We start from the raw sequence: 23,145 nt of genomic DNA on the forward strand, positions 1-23,145 counted from the left end.
ATCATATTTATTCCCAGATTACTTTGTTGCATTCATTTGCGAGGACATGTGTCTCCCTTATCCACCAACTTAAAGCATTTCACTCAAAAAATCCTACATCTGAATTATAGCAACAGAATTCAGAGTATTCTAACAGAATATAACTTCTCAAGCATTTCAGGGTCTTGAAAATATTTGTAATAAAACAGCTTCTCAGTTTTCAATTGGTTAGACAGCAGTGGACCCTTACAGTTACTCAGTGGTAAAACAGGGTATTTCCCACATTACCCAGAAAAATGTTGCTCAAGAGCTATGAAGAAACACAATGCGCTGCTGCTACTATTTTTAGAGCAGTTGAATATTATTGTCTCCACTGCCGATTCAAAGTTGTAGGTAATTTTCACCAGGCATATACTTAAAGTTTTTTCAAGTAAATCAAGGTCATTGGCTAACAATGAATTTAAAGCAATGTATTTCAAGGACATCAGCTACTTGTCCACAGATACCTCAGCGGTAAAACTCAGTAAGGTTTTAATTTTTTAATACAACAGCAGTAACCTTGAGGCAGACATGCCTTCTTCCGTGCACATCAACAATATAATCTCAAAAGGAATACCCAAAGGCTAATGTGTTTTGCTAGAGGAATAATTTCATCAATTATGCCTTTTAAGAAACAAATAGAATGGATTGTATTCTGTTTTGTTCACATTATTTGTTTTAGGAAGTGTCAAACACTTTACCCAATTGTTATGGAAAATGTCCTGCAGTAATATATACTACCTGCAGCTCAGAATCACCCAAGGCAAACAATGCAAATTTGAAATATATCAGAACACAGATGAGGAAAAAAGTCATTCACATGAGACAAAAGTGCATGCAATACTTTATTTCAAACATGCCAGGAAAGCTAATTCATTACCTAGTCACTTAGAAGCAAGCAGCTGTATACAGATAACAAGAAAAACAGCATCTCATTACAGCTCAATGCACAGCATTTTAGGCCAACAGGCATGAAATAATGCAGGCTAAAGCAGCATTAACCAGACGTTCAAACGCATTGTTAATGTCTTACAGAAAAAAAGGCAAACTTGGAAATGGAAAACCACTCCTAACATCTTGTTTTCTAGAATTTCAGAATGCTGCAAGTCCAATCCAAATCTTTCATCTAATCTTCTAGATCTCCCATTTTAATGTCAGTTTAATATTTGAAAGGTAGTGCATTACCACATATAGTACGTGGAACTAGCTGTTGGTGGTTAATCTTGGTAACCACCTTCTTGCTAATTACATTTAAACCATTTTCAAAACCAGCACTGGTTTTAGGTTACAAGTTATTCTCTTCTACTAGGCAAAGAGAGGATGCAATATGTGCCCTCTCACTCTACCCACACTTTTTAATTGAGAAGTACTTATCATATTCATCCTCGTGGCAATTCTCTGATATACAAGGTAGCCTGTACTTAAAACTGGAACAGCCAATTGAAGGAGACATATTTCAAGTATGCTGTTAATAGATTTAAAAATAAATCTTTCCAACCCTAACCATTTCTAAAACAATGAACTTGTTCTCTCCTTCAGTAGCAGCAGTTGTTCAACTACTCACAAAAGCGTTTTGAACATTTAAATACTACTGTTGTATCTTCAGATTTACGTAGTCATTTTCTTTGCCCTAACCAATTTTGCCTTCCTCCTCTTTATCAGGTAAGTCACACCACTGTGCCAGTCTCAGAAGACGATACTGGTATGTGCATCTTTAATTAAGATGCAAGGTCCGTGTAGAATCGTGTGCAGTATGTAATACTTGTGTCTGTACACATTTCACACGCTACTACTCCTTCACTAGTTTCTCTGTAAATACTAACTTCACCTACAAGTTTTAAGCGTACATTTAAATACCACCACAGCTTATTTGAAAGATAAACACAGGCCAAGTAATGTTACAGTATAGGTGTTGCAGCATATAGATGTTTAGCTCAGAAAATTCTACAGAACTTTTAAGCATAAGACTTCAAGCTTACACATAATAAAAAGTTAAACCATATGCCAACAAGCACAAGTTTTGTTGAAATGAGACATGTGAAGAGACAACACTGTAGAACAGAGGGGGAAGAGGAGAGTACAACAGCAGAGAATGGGTGTGGTATTCTATTAGATTCATGATGACTGGATTCACCAAGCTGATGATAATGTTCTGTCATGAGTAAGCCACAGGTCTATCTCCTCTGAAATTCTGCATGCATGATGAATGAAGCCATTTAGTACACTGGGACATTAAAGTATTCATGACGTGGCTACAAAAGAAATGTACATATTCTTATACATAATAGAAAGGTGGACAGATATGCAAGAAAACAAAGATTACCTCACTATTGTATCTCTGACATGAAAAGGACATACAGAAACACAATACTGTATTTTGGACTACTCTAGACCTTAGAGGGTGGGGAGAACCATCGTTTTACCCACCCCCATGCTTGCACACTGGGCCCAACAACACACAGGACAACTTCACAGCATAATTACTGTACTATGTGAGCTCAGAGTTTCTTCTCAGCCAAAAAATGTTGGAAGCTGAGACACTGTTCCAGAGATGGACCATTTACTCCATTCTAGCCTCTTCAGTAGATATCAATGTTGGCTACTGTCAGAGACAGGGCACTGGGCTAAGTGAACTTCTGACATCACCTACCATACCTGCTCTGAAACACACACTGGTGTACCACAGGCCTCTAGGACACAGCTGTGAGCAGCACCATGCCAGGGTAGCCAGCAGTGGCACTACTTGCAACCAAAATTGTCTGTCAAAGAGTGACTGTTTAAAAAGGAAAGCGGTAGGTATCCACGAGATCTCTCACAGGAGGCAAAGTTTTCTTTGCTTTTGAATTATGCCGCTGAACTTAGTACTCTTATATTATTAGCATGAATGTTAGTATACAATTTATTAAAAGATGAGTTAGAAAGCAAGCGATACTCAACTTTTTGTATCCTAAGCAGTGCCCTGAAGTCAGGTGAGGACATTTTTAATGGAGTAATAGCAATTCGGAGTATCAGCCCCACATATGCCCGTTACACATTTAGTGGGGTAGGGGAAGAAAAGGCACAAAGCAACTCTGCCTATCAGTTACCATCTTTCATGATGCACCAATTAATATCTTCAATCTGTTTTAGTAACCCACCTCCCAAAATTATGGAAGTCTCACAACAGCATGAGAAAGTTCCTATAACTTCTAAACCTAATTTCCTCTGTGCCACCTCAGTTTATTCACACATTCAAACTTGCGTATTTTAAAAATCTAAATGCCAGTTACAAAAAAGCACAACAAAAATATTCTAGATGCTTTACAGGATTTATACTGCTCTTCACTATCAGTAATCTGAACATTATTCCATAGAGGTTAGAATAATTCTGAACAAGCCAACTACAAACCCAGTAGTTCTCAAAATACTAGCACCTATAGCTCAGTGACAGTTGCAAATAAGTAGTCATTTTTGATAGAATTCAGAAGAATTTGGTATATAACAGAATTACAAATGCAAATTTTAACTCTTAGAACCTCCCTTACTGCTTAAGTCAAGTGTCAGCCTATATTAGAAACAAAATGCTGAGGCATACACCTAACTGGAAAAGGAATGGCACATGATGGTGGTATGCAGTAGTAGCTCCAAGGACAAAAAGCTTTGTCTAAAAAGATATTAACTCTAGAACTGCTGGAGCCTCCACAGACAAAAAATTCCTAGAGAGGTACTTATGGAAAACTTCTGCTTTACTTAGCACTGCTGGCATGATATAGATTCATTAAGACAACTGAAAACCAGGCATATTGTAACAATCTCAAATGCCCAATTTATACAGTTTCATGTTTTCAGTTGAGTTTTTACCTGGAACATATACACATACATGTGACTGATTCTCCTCCTCCTCGAAACAAAAAACCCTAACAACCAACCAAAACCAACCCTCATGTCTTCCAGTGTTTCATGCTTGGAAACCTGGTGCCAAAGGTGGTGTCTCCACTAAAATGCCTGTCAAACCTCATAACAGATTACTCTTCAATTTTACAGTAGGTCTCTGGACGGAAAGAAGAGTGACATCAGCTCATTTTCTAGCACTGCTGTGAAGTTGATTACCATTCACTGTTGTGTTCAAAGATTATCCCAGGCTGCACACATTCTTCAGCACACTCTTTGGTGTGTAACCCCTGACCATGTTCCATTTTACCCAGCTGGTATCATCAAGTAAGGACACAGAAGCATTCATTTCATATATATCTACTTGTTACCTTTCAGTATTTCTCAAACTTCTACTCTCTCACACACCCCTGAGGTATTCCCCACCCTGTTCATATTTTCAATGGTTTATAACTTGAGGAATTAACTGTCTTTGATGCAAAAATCGTGTTACACAAAATTGACTCAAATTACTGTTATGGGATTAGTGCCTCATCTTGACAGAAACTTACTATCTACTGATAAAGCAATACAGATTGTCAGATAACAACAGGAAGAAAGAGGTTATTTCACTCGGTGGCTTTGTAGCTTACACAACATGTAAACACCAACTGCAACTAGACTAGCAATAAACTGACATTGGAGAGGTGAATCTAAAAGATTAAAATGGAAGACAACAGTAACTGAGATATGATGCGATAACAGCAATATTGTGAGATGGCAAACACTGCAGTTTCAGTGAGGCCTCTGTACCCCACTGAAGATGTCCGAGACAACACACAGAGGGTCTAGCACTGCGGGAAGCCTGACTAACAACAGAATGGAAAAAGTTTTGACAAATTGTTTGCCATCACAGAAGTATAGTGTCTCACAAGCTTTCACTGTCTTCCCTACCATGTTGTCTCCCGAGCAGTTAGCCTGCTGCTCTGAATACCAGAAAAGACAATCTCGGGGGAAGGACAGACATCAGCTTCTACCATCAGTATCCAGACTACCTTGCCTTCCTTCTGCGGGACTCTGCAGACCTCAGACAACACCTGACCCTGTGAAGCATGTCCTGGAGATGACTAGCTACCTAATGAATTTATAAGTTTATCTGGCAGCTAGGGAAGAGGCAATAGTATCCTTACAGCACAATACAATGGCAAACTAACATCAAATACTACCTCTGAAAAATCATCGCTTATTTTAAAGTGTGGATGTAAATTTTTTATCTGACTTTAACACAAGTCTTAGATCCTAGTTATGCCAAAGCAGTAATAGCTCTACAGTACAAGCTGCACACTGCAATTGCACGTTTTAAAGTTACTAGAATCCATCTTTTTCAAGCTGACATCTGTGTTTACAACTAATTTTAAAAAGCTAATAACACTCTCTGAAATTGTCAGTCTGAGTCATTAGAGATTTTTAAATTAGAAAAATGGTAGAATTGATTTGAGTCAACATAACTATTTAGCTAGCCCAACCCAAGTGACGTTTTTCTCAGCCAACTTTGTCATGACCCAACATAATTAAAAGTCATAATCAAACTAAAATTAGAAGGGACTTCTTTTAGTCCAGTCCCCCAAAGGGCATACCTGTAACATTCCTGAGAGATATTTTATCTGTTAAAGGCATCCAGTGATGGAAACTTTTTAATGCCCCCCAGGCAATCTACTTAATGCTTCATTATCATCACCACTGGAAAATTTGCCTAACATCTACTTTGAAATTATTTTCTTGTTACAATTTAAGCTATTTTACATCTGTAGTGGACAAGAAAACAGTCTATTTCCTCAGGCAAGAGAGACAAGAAATTATTTACGCCTACACCAAACTGACTCAAGTTCAGTGTTTTGCAGTGCTGCCATTTTACTGACAACACCACACAGCAGCAACGTAAGACTTCACAAATACTTGGACACCACCTTTTTCAGGGGAAGTTTGCTTAGGTTTTTGTTTTCCCATCAAAACCAGCACAAAGCCATGTTAAACTGCAGGCAAAAATTACAACTGCTACCTTTTCAAAAGGACTTGGCTTTTTTGTCCCCAGCATTGGAACAAAGCCCAAGCTAGAACAACAAACAAGATGCGGGACCATGAAGTGCTCAGCGGTTTGGGAAAAATTCTACAGAAGCAGGCTATGGGGAAAAGAGAGGTGAGGGATGAGGATTTCTGTTTAGAAACATTTAGTTCTTACAGTAGGAAGACATTAATATTTAACAAGCACTTCTTTAGCAATGCTTCACAAGCAATTACTTTTACACTCTACTTCTGAATCTTTATTAGGAAATACTTCTAATGAAAGGCTTTAGAAAATTGCCGCTGTTCACTTGCCTTTTGAGGGATTTCAAAATAGTACCGTATCTGTTTCCCAGTATTTGGTTAGCTAACTATTCAGAAACTCCAATTACATGGTTATTGGGAAAATTCTGCTTTACTTTCAAAGGAGAGCAAAGTGTTTTCTCAGAGAACCCAGAAACACCCATGAGGTCCTGCACATGTTCAAAGACAAATATTAGCTATGATGCTGTTCAAAAACAAAGAACAATCCTACATCAGTGCCAACTCCAAGCCAAGATCTTGCCTGCAGCTTCCTATACAGAGAGGACAAAAACAGAAATCTTCAAGATTGGTGCAAATTAGTCAACACGATACTCAACTAGAGTCTGAAACAGCAACAGTCATCATACAACTGTTAATTCAGCAAAACCTCCTAGCGTATGCACACTTCAGCTCTAAAACATCACCTTAACAGACCAGAGCACAAGGATATGACGGCGGCCTGCCTGCCTGCCTCCCTATCAAACTCAGAAGTAAAAATACCAGTGGAAGCTTCATGTACTGTAACTGGATAATAGCGGGTGCTTCCTGCTTCTTAGTTGCTATTCTGATCTCCTGGATCAGAGGTGATAATTGCTCCAGGAAGCAGTGCTTTATACCTGCCGATCAGTTGCTACACAGTAAGCTATAAAGAACTGACAGTCTAATCTTTAAGGGTAAGGATGGTTCCAAGCATCCACTGGAGGCTCCACCTCCATACTACAAAAACACAAATGGTTTAAGCAAATACTACTGCTGAATACTTCGTATTGTGAAGCTAGAGCCAAAATTATTACAAACCACCAATTTTTTCTATCAGATAATCCCACAGTGTCTGTACGTTTGGTAGTTTGCCAAACTACACACATAAGGATTCATTAATTTTTCTTTCCATTTTCTTCCAGCACTGCAGCTACAGGTTTGCATTACTTATTCCCCCAGGCTTAAGGAACCATTTCTTAAACTGCAGGGCTGTATCTCTGAAGGGATGACCAGAATATACTGCTGTAACAAGCCATGTCACATCCAGCATCACTCGGCTTCCATGGCAATAGCATTTAAGCATTCGCCTTCCCTCCTGTTCAGCATTTTGCCTTCTTATAGTTGTTTTGACAAGTGTTTGCAGGGCCAAGCTGTAAACACGAAAAAGAAAAAACTGCTGACTATATGTTTTCTGAAATGAGCAATTTAAATTGGATCAGTTTAAATGGATCTGAAATCCAGTTCTAGAATGGTCATATAAATAGTTTCTCTGGCACAAAGGGAAGAGGGAGAGAAAGGACAACTGAAAACTCCGTAAGTCAACACTGCTGCTGAAGCTCCTTGCCACACTCCTATCACTCAGGCCAGCAGCATAAAACCAGTAAATTAGAATTTACCTAACTATGCCAGCTGACTTGGGGGTTCACAGGAAGCATGAATTAAGACAAGACACAGAGAACACTGGCTTTTTAGAACACCTGGATTTGTTAAAAATAGAACGTTAATTAGCATTAGCAAAAGTTCTGGCTGCCACCAGAAGCAGCTGCCTTTTACCTCCCATCTCAATGCCACTGCTTTCCTCCTCCTGGCACTTCCCTCATGCTCCCCTGCATATTCTCAGATTTTAGCTAATGAGCTAGGAGCCACAAACACAGGACAAGTGGATCAACGCAAGTGCCACCACAAAGGCAGCAGCAGGAATGGATCTGGCCTTTCAACAAGAGTCACTGTCAGCATGGTTTAGGTGATAACTGCACCCTGACTCAAGACCATGACTTTAACCACCTGTAAACTGCTCCTGATAGAAAGCGTATGTTTTAATCAGTAGAACTTGATGTACAATAAAAAGATTTCACCCTGTCTAGTTGTATACCACTTAGGTTTTCAACATTATACAAGGCTTACCTTAAATTTAACCAAATTCTGTATGGAATAGACTGTTTCTGAGTATGTTTCTTCTTATACTTGCCATACAGCACATGTGGAACTCAGCACCCTAGTATACAAGCAAATCTCTCTGAAACAAGCCTCAAAGAGTCAGATTTGACTCATTTAGTGCTTGTTTATGCTTGACAGAGTAACACTAAGTAATTTGAAGCTGTATAACCTATGAGTTAAATATCAGGTTAATCCAAGAACAGAAGCTATATGAGTCAAACTCCTTCCCTTTCCCAAAGACAACCTTCTTTACCTCAGGAGGTCTGTCTTTACCACAGATGATCCTCATTCCTATATACAAGACACTGTTCCTTCCTGCAGGCAAAGTATCCCCATCTCTTATTATGTGCAACCATCTACCTGTCCCTCTCCACTCAACCCAACAGATGCCATCCCTGCCCCTCCATATTCTGTGGAGTCATGACAACCCTGTAAATTTAGCTCTGTATGCAGCGAATATACCTTCACTCCTTTCCAGGGAACAGTACAGACCAGGAAGGAGCATCCTGTGGGCATCTGATAATGCCCCTCTGCTTAAATTAGTGGGGAAAAAAGCACACTTCAACTAAAACTGCCCATACGTAGAATTAATCAGGGACATGCAGTAGACAAGTAAACTGGAGTCACAGTATTCTCTAAGCCCGAGCTTGCATGTTCCAGAATTGGTCTTTGTAGCCATCTAAGACAACAAAAAAAGCTTTTGCTCTTTCCTAAGTAAAAGCTCTATATTAGCGTCGGTTCCAAACAACAGAAATACTTTTTAAAGTTTTAATCACAAGGAAACTTTGACAGTCACAGTATTGATACTAACCTCACCGTGAGAATCACACTGTTCATACATGAACTTGTTATCACAAAGGGAAGAGAAAAAACAATAAACATGGGGAAAAGACTGGAAAAAAAAAAAATCAAGCTTGAGCATTTAGGTTTTATTGTGATCTTAGAATACATTCAAACTCACATAAGAAATCCTATTTTGAACAAATGACTTGTTGGCTGCCCTAATTCTACAGGTCTAATACACAAGCAGGTTATTAACTACACCCCACTCCAACACAGATCAACTGCTGTATCATATTCTAGGTAACTTTTAAATGGTAAAAATACCCATATATACCAACAGTGAATTTGATTTTGAACATATTACAAAATATCTCTGTCTATTATAATGATATTCTTTTGTCTGGAAACTAAATCCTAATATTTATAAAGCTGCATATGAAATTAGATCTATTACTACACTTCCACATTACAAAAGCCAGTTTCTTTACTAAACTACTTGTTTATCATGATATCAAATAATCAGTGGAATTATTAAGTTTTCTCCAGCAAATCATTTTCATGTGTGTTTTAAGCTTGCCTTACGTAAAATAAAATCTTACCTTTATTAGTAGGACTGCCACAATGTATTGCACTTATGCTTTGGACAAAAATATGTTGCAATGCACTATATATGCAAATAAGCTTTGTTCTGTCATGCAGCATCCGGCACTTGATATACAGTCAATTGCAGCAGCACCCAGTCTTTTTAGGGCCCGTTTTCTTTGCACAGCAGATGTAAACAGCTCATTTTCCAGTAAATACACGTTTACACAGATTGATTGTAAGTAAACAAAGCCAAACATCTGTTTAGTTATTAGTTTTGGTATCCATTTCTCTGACTTGCATTATCCCACTTAATTGTCAACACCAAAGAAAGCTAGTAGAAGTCAGACACTTCAAGTTGATGCGGTTAGTACAAAAAAGGAAAATAAAAAGGAACACTCAAAGCACTCTTCAAAGACCATCATGCAAGAGTTGCAGAAAGTTAAGCCCATCACCCATTTTCTGTTTACCCTTGCAAGGACTTAATTGCACGTGCAGCAGTCTTTCCATAGCACCCATTTAATCCATGCCACCAAAATGGTAAACTTGGTAGTTACCAATCATTTAGATGGGGGTCAAAAGGACTAATGCCTTAGATTGCTCTTAATCATAAGATATCCTCAGACAAACCTCCCCAGTCTTCATTCTGGCTCTATAAATACAAAATCAAGCAGCAGTGAAAATGTAATACCAACTACTTAATTAAAAAAAAAAAAACACAAAAAAAAACACACCACAAAACCCCAACACCCACCCAATTTACAGCTTATTTCCATTTAAAACAGAAGTTAAACAATATTCTAAACTATGTAGAAAAGTAAATTCAGTTATTTCACTCAAATGTGTTTCAGCTATTGTTATTCTTTAAGTTAATGCAATTTTATTAGGTCCTATTAAAAGCTCACTGTTAAGAAAGGAAACAGAAATGCATCAGTAAACAACATGTGTTCAAAGACGCCAAGTAGATGCGTTAAAAAAAATTAAGTTTATTTTTCATTTCGTAACAAGATAAAGGACTTTAGAACCTTAAAAGAATGAGTTCTAGTTCTAGAGAGTTGTTTAGGAAGTTTCACCTGTGCTTGAACGAAGATTAATTTTTTTTTAAAATTAACTTAAGATCAGTTGTTCGTGATAACAGATTGAGAGCATAATAGAATAGAATGCTACCAAATTTACATATATTAATTCAGTGACTAAGTTTCACACAGTATTACTACTAATATTAACATTAAAGTAAAATTTGTTCCATGAAGCGAAATAAGTGTTTCATTCAACTTATCTACCTACCATCCCTGAAGTAATTTATACAATTTATGTAATTGTATTTACAATCAAGCCATCACTGTTACTTGCTGAGCTGTATGCGATAAGCCAGTCATTTTCATGTAGTAATGCTTGGTGCAAAAAGTTAACATTTCCACTTTAATCCATCTATTAATCAAACATACTTAGATTTCTCAAAGAACTGTGAGCAACAGGTCTTCTCAGAGGGTTTTTTTGTCTTTTTAAAATCAACTTTTCAGCATAAGATTTAAAATTTATACACTTTTAATGCATCTTGATATCTATCACCAGAACTACTACTGTTGTGAGACAGCTTGGCAACAAAAAACATGGCTTCTCCCTTAAAAATAATAAAAATAAGTCTCCAAAATACAGACCAGCAATGGGCCCAAGATCTGTACAACACACAGATAAGACCACAAAGAAATGAGAATCTAAAAACCAAACACAGTGGGATGCCTCCTGGGGACGTTCTATTATTTTCACCTACTATTCTGTGATACTAAAACCATCTTCACAGGAAGCGAGAATTTTAGGGAAGAGTAGTAGCACTGCAACATGACACATCATCTCAGACAACTCTCCGGCACTAAAGTAAAAATGGAATTTTCTCCTCACTATCTCAAGGTTCAAATGTTAACATTGCTCTTTACAGCGTTCTGCCAGATTCAGGGAACATGTTCTATTAAAATGCAGATGAATGTGCTCATTCAGAAAGAGCATCTAATTTTGAAGATAAAATACTCCTTACTGTCAAGCATGCTTCTGCAATTGTTCATTGAATTTACTATGTTTATTGACTGAAAGCACGCAACTAAGCTCCTCGAAACAGCCGTGGCATATGCAGCAGTGCTAAAATTTTCATCGTATCACCCTGACACAAAGCTTCTGCAGACAGCAACAGAAGAGGAACTCTGGAGAAAAAAAAAATCTATCAGTTGAGTGTACAGATAATAAATCTACCCTTAATAGAACTATAATCTATGAGGAGTTCAGTGTACTCTTAAATATACCCTCAACAGTTCTACAAGAATTGCTTATATCAATGAATGATGAACTTTGCAGGTAGTTTTAACAAAGTGGATGTTGCTGATCAGTACCGGAATTCACATCAGAGGGGGTACTGAATACTTAGACAGCAAGGACTTTTGACTTACACTAACTTGTCTTAATTAGTCTTAATTGAAACTTCCTAGTGTTTCGGTCTGCAAAGCTAACAGAATGCATACTTAATATTTATATGGAAGACTCCTTCCTCATAACTATTGAGTCTTAAGTACTTCTAATCAGCATTTTGATTTCTTTTATAGAATAAGATTACTCACACCTTACATGCATAGACACTGAACAAAACAGTCCAAAAAAGGAGAATATTATAGAGAGATTTACTAAAACGGTATTTTAAAAGGTCTCAACTAAAGCTACTCAGGTAAAAAGTGGACTGCTTTCCATCCATTTCAATTCTTAAAGCCAAGGACAGATTAAGATTTGACAACATGTTTCTGGAAAGACAACTGGATTTCTAAAGCACTCAGAATTCACAACCTGCTAACCTATGGTAAATCCTCAGCATCATGACACATCCAGAGAAGCAAGAAACTTCAAAGAACATTAAGATATTGAACTGCATTTTTCCAAAAAGAATCAAAAGACTTACACACAGACCAGTAAAATATTTAAGTTACCAGAGGAAAAAGCTGCTAGAATGAGAAGGGGGTGAAGCATGATATGATAACTTCCTGGATGCTCAATGCCACTTTTGCAAGACGACATTTAAATCTGAAGAGGTTAACTTCCCCTCCCCCCCATTCCTACTTGGGAGAACAACAGAGATGCAGGTTCTACTATTAATTTTCTGGACCAATTCCTATTGCTTTACATAGAAGAGTACAATTTGTTAAGTATTTGCAGGAAAGCCTACTTCACAGTACAAGGAGGACAATTCAAAAGTATCTATTAAAAATATGGAAACACCTTTGATAAAGGTTTACAGACCTGTCTGACACTGTTAAATCTTAAGTGGTTGTCTTTAGAGGTTTGTTCTAACGACAAGTGATGTTCCTATGATTCCTGATTACGTGTATTCTTAAGTTCATGTCATCTAAAGTCCAGCTGAATTTATTACGTATTTATGAATCTACGATTTCTTAAAAAAAAACTGTTGGCAGGTTTTATCAGTGAATCTATAAACTCAATAGTCAACAGTAAACAACAAGCAGGACAGCCAAAAACATACACATATATATATGAAGTCAGAAATGCAGTTCTTGGAAGATTTTAAGTCATTTTCTACTTGAACAGAATGATACAAAGCAGAGTAATTAACACTAAAGAATAGATGATAACATGACAAGGCTTGGAACTTCAGCTGACATGTTTGGAAATTCTACTCTTGCACAGTTTCACACAATCAAACACTTTGTAACTTCATTATCTCCTTGCTCTCCATCCTGCAAACACTGAATTCCTAGTTTTTGTGACGACAAGAAAACCCATATCATAACTGAACATCAAAAACAGATTTTCCAAAGACAAGGTGCAAATAAGTTCTTCCAAAGCATATTATATATACACAAAGTCAGAGCACACCACTGTAGTCAAGCATGCATACAAGGCCTACTTCATTCATAAAATAACAATCATCTGATCAACTGATGTGCGAAAGCAAACACAAAAGCAACTGACCACACAAAAGCAACTGACCTCTTCATTTAGGCCCAATACGCTTTCTCTTGTTTCTGAGTAATATGTTTTGCAACGAACTATGCCAGTCTTTAAGAACAAGCAATTCAACTTAGTATTCCCAAGACTGGGGGGGTGTGTGTGAAACCTGCCTCTCACACTTAAAGTATTTTGCAAAAAGCCATTTCCACACACATGCATTTCCTCACCAACTAAAAAAGCACATACACTTTCAACAGCATAATTAAGAAAACAGGACATACCTCAAAAAGAAAGTAATTACGTCAAATGCACACTCCCAAATTGGACTTATTTATTCTGCTTATGTATCAACTTTACCTCTCACATAAAACCAGATATAGTTTCATTCCAGGTTCTTAAATAATATTTAGAACCAATACCATGGATGAGCTCACTTTATTTTTGATCCATGTATCAGAGTCAATATCTTCAATATAAATGGACATGCTATACACTTCATACTTAAACCAAAAGATCAAACAATCTGACTGCATTATAACCTCTTTCCCTGCTACATATCCAACATCCTTCAGGGACTGAAGGCTGAAATGCATTTTACAAATGTGTCAGCTACCAAATCACTACCACAACTTCCTGTATCTTCTACAAGCTGGGAGAATTCCAATTCCACAAAGATTGTAGCCATTTCCTAACCCTTAAATAATGAACTACCAACATATCCCTTATCTCATTCACAGTAACTCTTACAGCTTCCCATATGTACCTTCTTCAATGTAATCACAGATCATTATCTGAGCCTAAAATCAAGTACATACACGTCTTAAGAACTGCAGTCTTCAGCTGACCAACGAAGCTGACTACCTGAAACTGAGCCAGAAGTTACACATAAAGAACAGACGGCAATCAAGGCAGTCAGATCTCCATTATAACGAAGATTTCATTATTCATTCTTGTTGAAAGGAATACTGGAATAGCTGAGGCAAATAATGTCACTGCCAACTTCGGAAGACAGTCTATTTCAGCAGTCTATATTTAAGAGCTAACATTAAGGTAAGACTGAATTAATTGCATTAATTATGGAAAGTTTCTCAAGAGACCAGTAAGAAACAGATGCTTACAAAGGCTGTTTCCTAAACCAGACAAAACCCCTTCTACTCCCACCCACTCCAGGCTTAAGTATCAGGGATTTTCTTTTGTAATTGCTAATGCTAACATTCCTTTATTTTGTCCTATCTCAAGGACAAGCTAATACCACCTCTCCACTATTATGCACACCTTCAAACCTACAGTTTCCAGTGAGCAAACTAGAAATGTTTTCATCTCCAAGAAGAAAGTTTTCATGGCATATGCAGGAAATTCAACAAATTTTAATTTCCAGTAAAAGATGGTCATTCTAAAACTGAAAGCGTAAATCTACATACCAACTCTAAGCATCTAGTGCAAGTCAGCTGACATTAACAATTCAAGCACCCTTCTGCATATGGCATGAGGTGAGGGCTTGAAATAGCGAAGGAAATGAGGTTAATTGTTAGCACATCTATTATTGCTCATGTGGAAGGACTAGTAAATACTGTCTGAGACCAAACTGCAATAGCCTAAGAAAAAACATTCACATAGCTTTTAGATTTTTGATCATTACTGAAATAGCAATGGAAACAAGTGTGATTCACTGATAGATCTGCTGGCCTTTTTATTGAGAAGCCTCTTTTTTATATATATGAAATATGTATTTAAGTATTTTTGATGTTCTGCAATAAGCTACTGAAAGAATATATGCACACCCTACAAAAGAATAGTGGTGTACAAAATGGGGATAATTTCCAAATACTTTTATAAAAATTACATAGGATGAATAACAAAAACAATTTTCACTCAAAGCCAAATGAAGATGAACATGTCTGTATAGATTTGCTTTTTAAATATATATATAACTGCTTGTTTTAGATATCAGAATTACTAACTGCCTGATTTTAGTGTTTTAGCACAGTAAACGACCATGAAGTTCCAAGCACCGTACTTAATTACTTGGACCACCAAATAACAACAGAGCAATTGGACTTTTAAGGGAAAAAAGTCAGATCCTCTCTTTTTCATACAAGATATTTTTGTTGCTAGTTTTATGAATTAAAAAATATAAGTATCATGAAATCATGCATGGGATTATCTTTCAGCTGCTCCACACACCCCGTGTAAGTCATGCAACAATATACTGCATCTGCTGATTTTCTTCTCAGTATAATTGAGTTGTTCACACAAGCAAAAATACACCTTTTCAGAAATGCATGCCTTTGCGATCACTAGTTAGGTATTTAGAATTTCTATAGCAAACAAGATATAAAATTATCAAATGGGACACATGACAGCATTCTTTTGAACAGAAGTATTTCTAGCAGTAGATTTACAAGGAAGCACGGAAACACAGAAATAATTAGTTCTACTGCCATTCATACGGATAACACAGCCAGTAAGCCACTATTGGTAAGTTATCAGGTGATAATAAATGGGGGGGCAGGAGGGAATGATATTTGAATTGAGCACATTATTGAAGAGCTAACAAGAGAGTGAAGGTGAAAAAGGCTTTAAAAGTGAGTATGTTTGTCACACAAACTCTAGCAGTTAGGAAGTGGACTGCACAGCACCAAAAACTCAATGTCAAACTGAAGTAAGTGCTCAGGAACAGAAGTACACCTGGAAAACTGCCACAGAAAATACAAGTAGCAAGGCTATTAACTAATTCACTATTCAGCACTTTATGCCTCTGCATATCTTTTAACATCATGCAAATGTATTTGTAATGATTTTTCTTTGTATAAGCATTCTGTACAGCTTTTAATCTTTAAGGTGCTTCAGACATTAATGTATGGAGTGTTACTGATTAATAGTGTTGTGTATTCAACACTGATTAATAATTTTTAAATTGGGCAATATGAGTATTCAGGGCCAAATAGAAGTCCTTTTGTTGCACATAATTAGAATCCGACATGGTCAAAAACAAACACACAACCACCCTTCTAGAAATTGTCTGTATTTGGAATCAAACCACATTTCAATCTGGTAGCTTTGAAGTATTCTGGGAAGCAGAAATTCACAGAAAGTACAAAAAAAGTTTCCAGTTGTGACAAACTTATTTTAACAGCCCTCTTCAAAGTCAGCATGCACACAGCAGTAGTTGATACGAAAACAAACCTCTGCAGAAAGAGTCCAACTTTACTGAACTCAATTTAAATATGAACTCAGACTTGTGAGTTTTATAAAATCAAAATCAGATATATAAAGTAGCTTTATACTTGATCAACAGTCAATATAATCTAAGAATGCAAAACATGAAGTCAAACGTAAGACTACAGCAGTGCTGTGATAAAACTGTTACATTCCAACTTAACCAGAAACACTTAATAAACCTTGACAGAACAGAAGCATCATAGAGATGGGGAAAGGAAGGGTAATCAAGAGTAAAGCTATCAGGGCAAAGGAAAAGCCTCCCGTTGAAAAAGTAGTACTTCCTTTTGCATAAAAATTTTTAACTTGAAATTATATTAATTGTAAAAAGAGAATGCTATTTGTTTGGATAGAGAATCAGTAATTAATTCCTAGAGGTAGAATGCATTTTTGCTTTAGAAGAGCCCCAATGGTGAAAATAAAATCCAAAACAAGTGAGAATGAGAAAAAATGCAGTAATTCTATTTTATGTATAATTAACTGTGCATTTGCAGGAGACTGAAATCGATAACTAGTCTGTTATATGTCTTCATATGAAGAAGAGCAAAAGATTTTAAAAACTAAATATATTATTTCCCACACACACCCTTTGTAAACTGCAACAGGACATCTGGTTAAGATAACTCCTTCTAGGAGTAAAGAAGGGCTCAGGAACTGCATCAGAACACAAGCAGTAAATAAGTGCATGTATTTCCTTCCTAGAAAAATAGGGTGGTAAGTATGTGTGTAATGGCTGACCTCCTTCATGACACTAACTAGCTGTTGACAGACAAGAACTTCAACGTGCTGTGGATTTGCTTGTACTCTGAAAGGATTACAAACACAGCTACAAGGGTAAAGAACATTCTGTTTCCCCATCCTATTAGTACTACGTTCAACAAAAAAAAAGAGTACCAAGTGGAACACAGAATGCTTATATGAGAATAAAGCTATTAACTCACAGGATGAAGTAACAAATTGAAGGTTCACATGAGGGAGAAAAAAAAAGGAGCTTACATTTATATAGAAACTTACCTGTGAACCTCAGTACATTTATTTTAAATGTTCATCAGCTCTGTTAAACCTTACGTTCCACTGCCCTGCACACAGGACTGATGACTCCCTCAGCACACCAGAATTTTATTACTTCCATTTAGACATTAAAGGACCTTAACACTAACCTCAAGACTACAAGAGTTCAGTAAAAACCAAACAAAATGGTACCGGATGGAGAAACATGGGGAAACAATACTAAATTTTTCTATACCATTAATCCCTTCCCATCAAATGTTTTCCAAAGAAAAATGTTAGATGCAATATGTCTTTCTTCGATGTTAGTAATGAACAACAAAAGCATATAAAGTGGAAAAAATATATATTCATATACTTCATTCTGTATGTTTCTATGGCACTACTGTTACAGCTTTGTCAACTTATACGAGAGGAATGTTCCAGAGTAAGCAACCTATAGCAGAAAGGCAGGTCTTTAGAATAAGAACTATACCTGAATGAGTGTCAAAGAAGAGAGTCTAGCTTCTGGATTTCAGCAGTGAAACAGTGAAGAAGTGAACATGCATCAGGTATGACAAAAAACTAGTGGTTTATTAATAAAAAGAAGTGAGCAAAATTAAAGCAGCATGAACTACAATTATCTAGGTACACACATAAAACGACCACTTGCATTTCTAGCAAAACACAAAATGACGGTAGGTTACAATACACACATGCCAAACAAAATTAAGAGAGCAGGTAATGTCACCATCTTGCACAATTAGGACAACCACCTATAAACTACAAGCTAAGCATGCTAAAAAAAAGCACCTTCTACAAGCTTAGAGAAACAGGACCTTTTTCAAGTCACAACCTACCACGCTGATACTTCGGCCAGAGAAGCTGAATCTGCTTACCTCCTGTAAAAGGTCTGCCTGTTCAATGGCTTTGAGAACATTTTTCTTGGAAGTCTCCTGAACTTCCCCGCCTAAAAGGAACTCATCCAGAATGAAATAGGCTTTTTCAAAATTGAAGATTATATCAAGTTCACATACCTAAAAAAGAACATCAAGCATTATTGCTATCTATTGAGGTATATCCTCTTATAAAACTTAACTTGTTCACAGCTTCACCAAACTTCACCAAATCAAGATGCTAGGCCTCAGGCTGTAACCTTTTAAGAAATGGAGCAACATCAAAATCAGTCCTTTGAGAAAAAACAGAAAAAAAATTTTCTTTTTATTTAAAAACCATTATAGCAACCTCTTTAAATGTTTCCATTGTTCAAAAGGGTTCAATTCACAACCATCAGTATGACATGGCTCTTCATCAAACAAGAGAGTAACCCTAAAAGTCCTCTTCTTGCCTGCAGTATCAAAGGCAGATTATGCAATTTTACAGAAAAGTGTGAAAACAATAATCTCAAATTTCTTATTCATCCTGTGCATTTCTAAGTCAGAAGGACTAGGAAGACAGAAGGATGAGCAGCAGTTTTTCTAGGAGTCCTGACATATATCACTACAGTTGTTTGTGTTTGCTGTCTGAGTAAGCAGATGTCTGTCTTTTCTTTCCGTACTGCTACTGCTAGTTCACAACCAACTGCCTCCTTGGAAGCAGATGTAAGTGGTGCTCACACTGTACAGCAGTGCCAGGGTAAAAGAAAGCTGGGTGCCAAGACACAAAGTTAAGGGTAAGATTTTATCTGACCTCAAGTGAGAATACTACGAAATGAAATAAACACAGGCAATTAAGACCAGATTAATAGTTCTTCTCCCAAATTAGTAATTTTGTATTTTAACAGTCATATAGGCGACCATCAGTTTCATTTGGCCAAGCAACATAAAATGTGTTAGATGTACCTTTTCAACAGCTAGTTGATTACGTTTTTTGAAAGTGCTGTGGGCATAAAACAATACAGCATAATGAGACCGTGAATCAATAAATATTGAAAAGAAATTACTAACTCACACTGCCAAAATACTTGTCAAGAAGTTCTACATAGCGATGAATTATTTCCAGAGTTATTAGTTCATTGTCCTGATCTTCAATAGCACAGCAGAAATAGAGGCTTGCGTACCTGTAATAAAATGATCCTGATGTTAGAATAAGAATATAAGTAAAATGAATGCACTTGAGATGTATTATGTTCTAATTAGTCCTTCGTACTCAAGTTTAGCATACTGTTGCTCTAAAGCAACAGCCATGCAAGTTCTACCAAAGAACAGCTGAAAGATGAGCAGACATATGCATGCACACACGGGATCTGCCTCCTTGAGTCACGCAAGACTTCAGTCTTTACCAACCTTTAGCTGACAGAATTAGTTTAGCCAAAGAGGTGGCTAGAAAAGAAAAATGTATTGGATTTTTTAGCCTCCCGCAGAGTACAAGATATTTTCTCTACTATCTGTAACATCCAAACACTGGTATCCTAACAAACAGATTCAATCTTAAATTTTTATCACACAAGCTACACACAGAGATATTAAAAACTATAGAAATGCATTGGGAAAGATAAATTGAGCTGGCAATTAGGATCTGGTCTTTATAGAGAATTTTAAAAATGCAAAAAAATTTCCAAAACTAACACTAACATCACATAACCCAATTGCTATTAAGTCAACAACTCAATCCCTAACTGTCCTGGTACCAGACTAATACCGGAGAGGCCATCAGCTAGTTTCTAGCAATCCACTTCCACCTTGGAAGACAGGGAATTCTTTACTTCAGATATGATCTTGAGTTATGCTTCAAAAAGATCATCCAATTCTACTGTGCTCTATTATACACTTGTTCAAGTCACATTTAAAAAAGCTGACACAAAACCACACAAAAACAAACCAGGAAGGAAAGCTGAAAAACCCATTCAGCCTTTTCTAGAAGTGCCAAAACCATATGCCTCACAGGCACACATGGCACAAATGAGATTTCAAGTAACACCAGTTGTAACTGATAATTTACATGAACCAGAAACAGCTTTTGTTTTGCCTGTTTAGAGAGGACAACTGGCCACATTAAACACTCTTCAAGTAGCCACCCCTATTGAAAAAGAAGTCATTCAAATGTGAATGCCAAGTTTAAGATGCACATTTGTTTCCATACACCTTTTAAACGTTATGCATATTTTATCAGCTGGGACTTTTTAAGCCCCCAAAGAAACTGTCAGGGTTTTTAAATAGACATCCTGCAGAAAAATGCTGTATTTTGTAGTATGTTTAAATTTGTCTCCCAGCCACTCAAACGTCATTTATGACCTGAAAGTCCCCCGTTCTGCTCTAGCCAAGTCAAATTTCTATGGCTTCATCATGAACAACTGCTCAGAATAACTTTTATTCAAGCATATTAAATTATGAAACAAATACTGTCTACATCAACTTTGATCATACCACAAACCATGATGGGGAGGGAGGAGAGGAAGACACCTCCATTGAAGTACTTAACACTTTAATTCCCTTGCTCTTTCATCTCTTCACCATGGTGACTTGTCAGCTCATCAGAAGTCCTATATGAGCATGGTTCCTTTGATTTTACATGTTTGTGCCCCACATTCTTCAAGGACATTTACAGTCGTTATGGCAGCCTGCAAGGTTCAATCTGTACAAGACATCTTTTAGAGAAAGCTTTTTTTAAAAAAGTATTAGAAAGTGATACTATAAGGAAAAAAAACGTTCTCAAACCTACTGAGGAATCTATAAGTCAAACTCCATGTTACCATATTTCAGCGTAGAAAAAAAGAGCTTTGGCAAATTAGTTGACATTTATGCTAACTACCAGCACCCAGGCCAAAACCATCTAAACAAAGCTTTCTTCATATTCAGATGAGCAGCACCGATTATGATGAAAGTGTAGTTAAACTTTTCTCTTACAGTACTTAAACACAAGTGAATCAATGAATCACTGAATCACGTACCAGCAGACCTTATCAAATCAAATTTGACTCAGGTATTTGAAATTTATCCACACAGTCCTTTTGTGCTTCCCTATTACTTAAAAGTCTCTTTTGATGCACAACTATTTTATGTAAATACCCGCAAAAGAGAGGGGTGTGGGAGGGGAAAGAGAGAGGAGGAGACTACATAACATAAAATAGTTTCCCAGAAAGTGGTCTGCTCTCCGTCTCCTCAGTGAAAAGAGAGCATAACATACTTTTGAAACCCTTTATTTGGCAGCTAGCAAGTAGACTACATATTTAAGCTCTGCCAACTGCAGTTTTGGAGAAAGAACACCAAGAAACAAAACTTGCTCAGTGGGCATCTTAACACAAAATTGAGGCCTGGGTACCTATCATAATATAAAAAGAGTATTTTGCAAAGTATTTTTTAAGTAGCAACCGTGACTAGTGGATCACTACTCAAAAGAAAACAAATACAGATCCAGTAAGCCTACATGGCAAATAGTGGAACAGTATAAACAGGTAAGCCATCATTGCAAAGGGCACGAGTGTACTACAAAAGGTATACCTTTCTTCAGACTCAAATTCTCAAAGACAATAGTTTACTGTATTTCTTTTTCCCTGCAGGCCAGAGCTTCAGAAAAAAGAAGTGTCCACACATAGTCTACAGCAGATAAACTAGAGGTTTTTCCATGTGTAGAAGTTTACATGGAGAGTGTCCATACAAAGAAATGTAGATTACTGTATTCCCCACTGAAAAAGATTTCTGCTCTGCAGGAGCATTGTTTCTTCCTAATGAGCCTGAAAGAAACCTGTCTTTCACATGCACCCAATGAAAAGGCAAATCCTGATTGTAAAGTACTGCCGCATCACACAAAAGCAAATGTAGCGCAGTCTGGAAGAAACGTTCTGCCCTTTTTACTCCTATTACAGTAGCGGGGGGGGGGGGGGCGGGCGGGGGGAATTCTCAGTAGGTGTTATTAGCAGAATCTTCAGATAACTCAGCTGCTTACACTCGTTTAGGGAAACATTTTACGATAAACATCCTCCACTTGTCAGAAAACAACACAAACAAAACCAGAGAGATCAAAAAGCATTTGGAAAAATCACCTCAAAATGTAATATGGAATAAAAGAACAAAAAGGAAACACAGGAGGTATAAATACTTATGCAAATTCCTGCCTTCAGATAGATAACCTTAGGGGTTTTTTTGTGATAGGAAAGAAATTCATGAACCTCCCCCTCAACAATCGCAACAGTTCAGTAGTGGGAAGCCTCACAAAGGGCAGGCAATGCTTCAGCAGAGTTCGCTGCTACTACTCTGCTCCTAGCCAGGTTCAGTCACTGTGATGGGAGATCAGGTCACCATGGGCAGAACGTAACTTGCAAATCCTACCAGCTCAGTAGTTTTCTCCTACTAGATGAGAGAACACCTGCTTCAAGTCATCCCTGGAAGTTTGTCACCAGGTAAAGTTGCAAGCAAGCCATAAGTCTGTCAGCATCTAAGTCACTTTGCATGTAGATCCTAGCTGCAGAAATGTAAAGCTTACAGAGTTTGGCAGGAGCAGAGCTGAACTGCAAATGACAACCAAGCTGCCTTTAAGAGA

General features: G+C 37.1%; 1 protein-coding gene across 8 annotated transcripts in view; it reads right to left on the reverse strand.

Moving 5' to 3' along the window:
- Positions 1 to 23,145, reverse strand: part of AP1S2 (adaptor related protein complex 1 subunit sigma 2) — a 32,419-nt gene that overhangs the window by 3,506 nt on the left and 5,768 nt on the right. For 2 of the 8 annotated variants that reach the window (XR_012661042.1, XR_012661040.1), the window contains exons 3-6: positions 19,618 to 19,726; positions 18,567 to 18,704; positions 10,071 to 10,165; positions 851 to 2,270 (exon numbers count right to left, since the gene is read on the reverse strand). Coding sequence is in view for 4 of the 8 variants with exons in the window: in XM_075096101.1 (XP_074952202.1) it covers positions 2,235 to 2,270; positions 18,567 to 18,704; positions 19,618 to 19,726 (283 nt within the window). In the remaining 4 variants the exon portion in view is untranslated. Of the gene's footprint in view, positions 1 to 850; positions 2,271 to 10,070; positions 10,166 to 18,566; positions 18,705 to 19,617; positions 19,727 to 23,145 lie in introns of those variants that run through there. The other 6 variants (XR_012661041.1, XR_012661039.1, XM_075096101.1 and 3 more) reach the window with 3 other exon arrangements.

This window comes from Phalacrocorax aristotelis, chromosome 1 (genome assembly GCF_949628215.1).
Source record: "Phalacrocorax aristotelis chromosome 1, bGulAri2.1, whole genome shotgun sequence".
NCBI lineage: Eukaryota > Metazoa > Chordata > Aves > Suliformes > Phalacrocoracidae > Phalacrocorax > Phalacrocorax aristotelis.